The sequence below is a fragment of the Armigeres subalbatus genome, chromosome 3, assembly GCF_024139115.2.
Source record: "Armigeres subalbatus isolate Guangzhou_Male chromosome 3, GZ_Asu_2, whole genome shotgun sequence".
In the NCBI taxonomy this organism is placed as follows: Eukaryota; Metazoa; Arthropoda; class Insecta; order Diptera; family Culicidae; genus Armigeres; species Armigeres subalbatus.
The window spans coordinates 59,415,123-59,424,259 of record NC_085141.1 but is presented as its reverse complement, the minus strand read 5'-3'; the positions used below and the strand labels follow the sequence as shown (position 1 = coordinate 59,424,259).

At 39.1% G+C, this 9,137-nt stretch overlaps 1 protein-coding gene across 1 annotated transcript; it reads left to right on the top strand.

Moving 5' to 3' along the window:
• The first annotated feature begins 8,049 nt into the window (after positions 1-8,049).
• Positions 8,050-9,137, top strand: LOC134225443 (gustatory and pheromone receptor 33a-like). Its single transcript, XM_062705525.1, has 6 exons — positions 8,050-8,162; positions 8,234-8,405; positions 8,464-8,643; positions 8,703-8,771; positions 8,831-8,917; positions 8,982-9,137. The coding sequence occupies exons 1-6, from the start codon at positions 8,077-8,079 to the stop codon at positions 9,081-9,083; spliced, it is 696 nt and encodes a 231-aa protein (XP_062561509.1). The 5' UTR covers positions 8,050-8,076; the 3' UTR covers positions 9,084-9,137.

Sequence of the window (9,137 nt, the reverse complement as noted above, 5' to 3'; positions counted from 1 at the left end):
TGATCCGTCGTTGATCGGCCCTCACGAAAACCTGCCTGGTATTCGCCGACGAAGGACTCCTCAAGCGGTCTCAGTCTGTTAAACAAGATACGCGACAGGATTTTGTACGCCGAGTTCAGAAGGGTGATCTCTCTGTAATTGGCAGACTTAAGTCTGTGCCCTTTCTTATAGATTGGGCATATTAGGCCATCCAACCAGCTGGCAGGCAGTTCTCCATCCTCCCATATTTCTGCCTAATGTGGTGGATTGATTGATGCAGCTGCTCACTTCCGTGTTTGAGAAGCTCGACCGGGATCTCGTCCTTCCCAGCAGCTTTACTGTTTTTCAGCTCGTTTAGAGCCTTCTTAACCTCGTTCAGCGTTGGTGGTTCCACAGCTTGACTGTCGCCGACTATGTCCATCCTGCTCCTTAATACACCTTCATTTTCACCGTTCAACAAATCTTCGAAGTGCTCCTTCCACCTGGCTGCCACCATAGTCTTGTCTGTCAGCAAATTCTTCTCTCGGTCATTGCACATGGCGGGCATTGGCACAGTCTTATGCCGCGCGCCATTGACTGTTGCGTAAAACCTCCGCATATCGTTTCTATCCATGTTCTCCTGCGCTTCAGCTATCACACTCTCTTTGTGTTGACTTTTTTTTTTCTGTGGTGGATTCGTTTCTCTTCTGCCCTTGCTACACTGTACCGCTCTCTGTTGGAACGGGTACGAGCCACTAACATTCGACTCCTAGCAACATTTTTTTCGTCCGCCACTCACCGGCACTCCTCATCAATCCAACCATTCCGTTGGCGTCCCTGTGCACTGTGCAGTGCCTAACTAAGCATATGCGGTATTTCGAAAAATTTCGTTTCAGGCGATTCGAAACGAAATTCCGCGGAATTTCGCGGAATTTTAGCATGGCGAAATCGTATTTCTTGATTTCGTTTCGTTTCGTAAAATTAGAAAAATTTCGCTAGAAAAAACTAGCTTCTAACGAAATTTAACGGAATTTCGCGGAATTTCGAAACAAATTTAAACTTAAATCATTCTTCATATTATCAAAAATTTTGGCTGCGCCGCTGAACAAAATCGTTAAGTTGTTTTCGAAACTTTAGGTTATACATTTTTTTCTAATAACGCTAACTACATAACCATATTCTTAGTCGACAATACGTATGTAGTTTTCTTCTATAAAACGTCTTCAGTGTTTCCAAGTTTCAAATTTATATTTTGTGATATTTTTTACTATTTGTACAATATGAATGCGGAATCTATCGTGTTGCTGCTGGTCATGGGACGGCAGCTGGTCCGGGAGAACGCGAAGTGAAAAAAATCTACCTCGCGTAGCAGAAATTTGTTTAACCAGTGTACAATCGATCTTGTAGATGCTGATCACGCCAGTTAGTGTGGGAGAACGCGAAGTGATAAAACTAATGTCTGCATCGAAGAGCACAGAACTATTTAGTGCGGAATCGATCGTATTGTAGAAGCTTATTAAACGAAGCACATTGAATTGTGTTGGATTGATTTCAAACACAGTTTTCGTCTTCTTGTTTTCAAAATAACTTCGTTTACAATATTTATTTAGTCGCTTACCAAGGGGCTTCACATGAATTATCTTCTCTACTAACCAACGATTCTTTTTCCGTAGCGCTCACGGAGATGCAGAGCATTTCTCGGTCTTTTATAACAGCGGTTCTCAACCTGGGGTACATGAACCACTGGGGGTACTTTCGCCGGGCCCAGGGGGTACCTCGAACGAAATGCTTAATGGCGGATGAATCACAGTTTTAATCCAAACTTATTGATAAAGTTTTGTATTTTTTTATTTCTAAACTTTGTCTTGTACATAATAGGGTAAAGGATGTATTTTGGATCACCCTTACGGGGGTCTTATTTTGAACCACCAAGAGGAATTTGCTCTCAGTGGTTCAAAATATGAGGCGTCGAAATGGTGGTACAAAATACCTCCCTTACCCTATGCATGGCGATCAGTGAATCATGGCATTTTGAATATTGTTCTCCACAACCAGTACAATGGATGAAGAGATGCTGGACGAAAGATCAAAAGGGCAAAACCTCGACTGAACAAATTTAAAAATCTTCTATGCAATCTTCCGGGTGAAAACATTATGTTGAATAATATGTTAAGAATATGATTTTTAACTAAAATCTAGAATCTACAGATTCGAAAGCCTCCATTTGAAAGACATAAAGACTTTTTCCCGAAAAGCTCAGTTGCTTTGTTGCAAGAGAATTGGAAGCATCCTTCTACGCTTCTCGGAAACCTCCTTCCAAGCAGCTCAGAAGCCTTCTTTCAAGAGGCTCGGAAGCCTCCTTTCAAGAAGTTTATGGAGTTATCCATTTTATATATACTTTAAGAGCTACGATTATTTTCATTTACAGCAAAAAAAATATAGGGGGTACCTCAATTAATGCACAAGTTCGAAGGGGTACCTAACAAGAAAAAGGTTGAGAACCGCTGTTTTATAACAATGAATGTTAAACTAATTTTCCTCTCCTAATCCTAAATTGACTGTAAGGACGTGACCAGCATCGTTATTGGTCATGAATTGGAAACTCCGAAGCAAGTATACAATAAGAATAACTTTTTTGTATCCCAAGAATATTATTTAATTGGTGAGCTGTGCATATTTGTTGTTTCTCGGCCAATCATGATTAGCAACTAAGATGTGTACAGCTAAGCTCTTCTTTGACTATTTCCACAATATGTAAGGAACATTGAAGATTTGTGGGCATTTCTAGATCTTCGCATGAAATTTGCAAAAAAAATCCAGTACGGATTGAAAGATCATTGAAATTGCTGAAAGTTCTTTACTTATGATTGCTTTCAGCTCATACTGACCATAACAGCTGTTATCATATGCCAAGGACACACAGAGAATAGCTCAGTTCGTCGAGCTGATTGTATATAAGACTATGCTGTCGCTAACCGCAAGTCGAGCGCATCTGTATATGGTAAAACAGTTATTTTAAAAGTGAAATCCGAATTGCGTAAGTAATGTAAAACCAATTTAATCAAAATTCCGCGGAAAAAAAATAAAATTTCGTTTCGTTTCGAAAAATTTCGAATCATATGAACCTTGATTTCGTTTCGTTTCGAAGTTTCGAAAGTAAATCCATATTTCGTTTCGTTTCGATCCGAATTAACATAGACATTTCAAATTTCGTTTCGTTTTGTTTCGTTAGGAAAAAGTGTGTTATCGCATACCCTTATGCCTAACACTTCTTGCGCTGTTGTAGTCACAGCTTCGTGAATATTATCCCACAATCTGTTGACGTCGCCCTAGCAGCACACATGTTTTACATAGATTACTGCGACTTATATGTGACCAGATTTAGTTACAAACAAGTTGTTGCAACAATTTTGGACTGACTAGTGCTGCTCGGGCGCCAGATCCGGTGGTATCTCCTATCCGCTCGTCCAGCTTTTGGTAGTACTGCACAGCAACTCCTTCAACTAATAAGCGTTGGATATTGAAACGCATCGTTCTGTTGTTTCGTGAATTCGTGACGCTGGAAAGTCGCGCACCTCTGAAGGACCTTACATCTATAACATCCGAGAAATATCGTCCGTCAACCAGCACGTGGTCTATCTGTGAGCAAGTGTCTCCACTCGGATTTGCCAGGTGTGTTTGCGGATATTCTTACGTGCGAAGTAGGTACTGCTTATTGCCATCCTTCTTTCAGCGGCAAAGGTTACAAGTCGCAGACCATTATCGTTGGTAGCGGAATGAAGGCTTTCCGTACCAATAACAGGGCGAAAGAAACTTTTTCTTCCGATCAGCGCATTTGCATCCCTGATGACAATCTTTACATCGTGTGTTGAGCACTCTCCGTAGGCCTCATTAAAACTCATCCTTCACGTCGTCAGGCTTATCGTTCGTTGGGACATGGACGCTTATCGGGCTATAGTTGAAGAATTTGCCCTACATTCTCAACACGCAAATGCGGTCGCTTATCGATGCTGACACGATGGAACATGGTGTGCACGCTGGCACTCAGACGATGATGAGCCGCCCCTAACATGGAGAACAGACGCTCAGTAAGCACCTCCGGAGATGAGCAAACTCCCCCTTCCCTGACAGCATACGACCATAGTTCCCATCGGGGTTGGTTACCCGATCTTCCCTAAGGTTGCTTGTACCCCGGCCAGCACCACGAGGAGGTAGGGATAGGAGTTGCCGGGTAAAAGGCTAAGGACCGCGAGATGGGATCTATTTTATTCCTTCAGGTACGCGAAGTACCAATGGTACGCTTTACACAGCATTTGCCGTGCCTGCAGTTGCAGTTAGTATATCAATAACAAAAATTTATTTAGTCGAAATTGAGAAAATTCATCCATTTGTTATTGAAGACTCTCCTGATGATTCCATGCAGAGCTTTAAATATTCACCTTCATGAAGCAACTTCGTTCCGAATTTTGGCAAACATCGCATGATTGTTCAAAACATAGAATGAAATTGTCAGACGACTACTCCGCCAACTCATTCATTCGACTGTCACTGAGTGTGCTCACTATGTGCAGAAAAAACATAATTAGCATTGTTCATATTGATGTTTACCGTTAGAAGTGCCTCGCGGATGAAAAACGGATTCAGTTCTATCTGATAAATTACTTTACTTATTTAAAACGTGCCCAGATTTCAGATAATTTATCAATTTGTAGAATGTGCATAAATACTAAATGACTAATATTCAACCGAATATTGACAGCCCAGAGCCGACTATGAATGTGTCTGGAAGTGAGCTGACAAGTGAATAAAGGTGGACTTCACCAAAAATTTTCGATTATTTTACACTCTGATTCCAGGTTTGATGAATACTACAAGGAAAATTTCTTTGCATACACAAAGCAACATTATCACCAAGGTTCATTATCTTACTATAAACCAAAAATAGAAAGTAATGTTAGACACAAATGGAAAAGAAATGTTAAATTTTAAATAGCTCAAATAAAAAAAAACAAAAAAAAAATCATTTAATAAAGGCAATCCAGATCCCCAATGCTTTCACTTTCAAAAAGCATCACAACAGATCACAATTATGCTCTTTTCAATATAATTATCGTTTGCATAAAATACATGAACATGACATATGTTCTTATATTGAAAAATTCTAAATATTTTTTCCTCAGGTAGGGCAAGTGAAATGTTCAAACAGATTTTTTAGTTTAACGATTTTTATCCTTACCTTACTACCTTACTACCTTACTCAAAAATAACAGGATATGGCAGCCACATACATACGTTCATGAATAAGTAATTCGAGTATTTAGGCCAGACGACTGACATATTGATCAAAATGCAAACTGGCAATCCGAATACGTTAGTAGGGGAGGTGGGGGTAAAACGGACAGGGGTCCCATTTGAGCTAAATGGTCACAAATTTTGTACTCTATCTAGTGGATGTTATTGCTTGTTTCAAATTATGAGTTCATCATGTTTTACTATATTCAAATAATGAAAACTATTCCATTTATTAAAGATTTAATGTAAACTATGGCTAAAATGCCATTTTTGATGTGCAGAAATCGGCAAAACAAATCCGCATGACCCTTAAGGATCTCAAGCTTAGTCTGTTCAAAGATTGTATGTGGGATGAAATGATAATTTATCTCTAAAATCGATTTTTTTTAGAATTTTTTAAGAAGTTTCATCATGGTGGGGGTAGAACGGACACGTTCTGGTGTGGGTAATATGGACCACATGAAGAACATACATATTTTTCACCGAAATTTTGTATTGTTTTCTTCCGAAAGCACCAAGCATTCATTAGGAAAAATTCGAACTTCCGAGTTTTGTTTAGACCAATGACATTTTTAAGTGATTTTTATTGATATAACATGCCTTTTTAGTAAAATCATTAAAAGTTACCAATATATTAATTGTTATCCATCATTTTTATTTCAAGAGGTACATTTTGTAGATGCTTAGCCTATGCATACAATTCATCAACTAAATTTATTGTTTTAAGCTTTATTTCATGTCCATTTGTTGTCCATTTGCTTTATTTAATGTCGCATTGTCAAAAAAAATCACAAAATCCGATTGTTTTCCACAAAATTGACTTCAAGCCTCGTTGTGCTTCAATTTAAGATTCAAGTAAATGGTTTAGGTCCCCAATATTACATAATACGTTTTCCTTGTGAAAATGACGCGATTCCATAGAGTGTCCAGTCCATTGACTCCCAGGACCCCTACACCGGCGTTGGTCGAAAACGGGAAGTGGTCTACCTGGAGCTGGACCCTCAGATGGATCTAAAGCGCCTTATTTGTTTTAATTCCAGCTACGGAGCTGGAAGGCATCACATACGATTTTTTCTGTTTTTTCAAGAAGTAGAAAGGTATGATCGAACACAAACAATAGACAAGAAAATGAAATAAAACCCTTCGCATATGTTTGTACCCATGGGGTGTTTAATCTTCCCCGAGTGTTAATGATGCCCATATTTCCCCCGATCTGTCATTTATTTAGTTTATTGCAGCACTCTAGATCGATTTCAGTTCTAGCTTGATGGCTTTCTTTAGAACTCACCGTTGCATTTTGTCATTTTTCCAACTGGTCGGGGTGCAGCCAAGTCGCACCAAGCGTCAACGAAAAATTACCGATTTTTCTGCTGAAACTTTCTTTAGCATCGTTTAGTTTAGAAATCGATCGCAAATCGTATCGAATATCTCTCAACCCTATAACTGAGGATATCTTACTGCAAATGTACGCCTAAATTAATATGAAACTATTTCCGTTGTCCTTGTACGAAAAAAATATCACAAGTCAGTCGAAAAGCCGCTTGGTGTGGTTTGGCTGAACCCCGTCCAACTGTCCCCATCAAATTGAGCAACTCCTGGTATGTATAAACACAGCTGATCTCAAGACGAATCGATCGATGAACATATCTTCAAGCAAATCGATCAACCCGTTCGTGAGTTATAATGCCTCAAAGGAAATGCAAACTCATTTTAGAATAGGAAAAGAAAAGAAGAAGAAGAAGATTTTAATGATATGTTGTAATCTTTTTCCTAAAACAGGATGAAATCATTAAGGCCATCATGAAATTGTATTAGCCGATAAAATTTATAACGAGTATTAATAGTTCTAATTCCGTGCAAGGAATTATATCAATTAAGCCAATCATTTTATAGCCTGCCCTATATTTTCACTCACATCTGACAGCAACTATCTGATTGCCACATATAGTTGGTTTTGTGTAAAACTGCCACAAGTCTAAAGTTTTCATTCGATAGATTTGGGTTGCCAAAAATAGGAAACAGAATTGAATTTTATTTAGCAAAAGACTACTTTTCAATTCACAATACATGAAAAATCAAAGCGATTAGAATTTTATCTCAAATATACAGAAACATCGCAGATTCAGAGTTGTGCCACTGATGCATGGAACTGACGATATGTGCAATGCACTTATGGCAAGGAATCGAAAATCATAATTGCAAACACCTGGGTCAGTATTGCGTCCGGTCGTCGAGACTCAGAGTCATGTCCTGGGCAAGTTCGACCAACAGTGTTTGGTACTCCATTGCACCTTGCAACATAGTTACCAAGTGTTTGGGACTAACGCCCATTTTCAATGGAGAAAATCTTACAAGTTGGAAGAAGTCCGTGAATCAATTGCACCTGGTCGCAACTTTCGTTTTCATGCTTCGAACCAACTGGAACTGCTTGTCGAAGGATTTGGTGTACGACACCGGGTCGCGAATATTCGACGAAAGTGGAAACATTATTGTTATCATGTTCTACTTGCTTCCTATGGGATGTGTCGCATTTAGTCGCTATGTCGCCACTACAATTCATCGGATTGTAGCGTCGATTGATTCGGTGGATTATGTGGTGAATAATTTCATAAACTGAAAAAAATAAATTCCCTGAAACCATTTTTTTTCTTGCAATTAACATAGTTTGGAACGATGGGCAACCACATTGATTATGGTCAACAACGACGAATGGTTTTAGAAATATTATTGCTAACCATTTCCGGTGTTTTGGTATCCATCATGTGGTTTCCTGTTAACCGTTGGGAGGTGGAGCTTGAATATGGATTTGAGTCGGTTATTTTCACCATGCATTATTCCGTAATCTTCGTGTACGCAGCTACGTTGGCACTTTTGTTGGCGAAGAGATATATCACTTTGAATGAGGCCTTCCGGTATAATAAATAGTTCACATCGCGAAGTTAAGTTATTCTTGTCAACTATTTTTTAACCGTTGCCATTTCAGAATGTACTTCCCAGTAAACTCCGTGCCGAACGTATTTTCGAAAACGACGGGCTATCTGGAAATGATGGTATGCAGCGAGAGGGAGCAGCTCTTAGCCTTGAGGCAAATAAAAGTTCTTCATGACAAGCTCAACGACGTGGTGGAACTGGTGAATTACTGCTTCTCTGTTCAGGTTTGCGGATCGGTTATTAATCGATCGAAGCGATACTCTAAAATGAAAGTTATTTCAGATAACATTTTGCGTCGGTTTGTGTTTCGTGATTGGCGTTGTCTGTTCGTTCGGTCTGTTCAAGACGTTGCTATATTGGGACGAGATGTATTATATGGGCCTGCTGAATTTCGTTTGGTACTTGTATTATCTATTCTTCGTACTGTTCTTTATCGCCGTAGGCAGCAAAGTAACGAGGGAGGTTAGTTTAATTTGATGTAGGGTTGCAATATTGTTTAATTAACCCTTCTTTATTGACAGGGAAAGCAGATGGGAGTTCTGGTTCACAAAGCCATCAACTGCTCTACTTCAAGTGTGGTAATTAACGAGGTAATGCTTCCCATAGAGAAAATGTCTGCTGTTACAACCAATTATCATATCTTTCGCAGTTGAACATCTTTTCGCAGCAATTGCTCCACCGAAGTCCAGTCATCACCTGTGGATTATTCGTGTATGATTGGACATTGCTTTACACGGTGAGCCACGTATATTACAAACACAAAAAAATAAAGTATTAATGTTTTTCTTTTTTTATTTCAGATGATTGGCGCAACTGCTACTTATCTAATTATTTTGATACAGTTTGATATATCGTTTCCGAATTCAATAAACCAAAACGAAACGGTTTCATTGCAGGGCTGAAATAATGCTTCAAATTATAAGACATGGGAAATCAGTGAAAATATTATTGTCTAA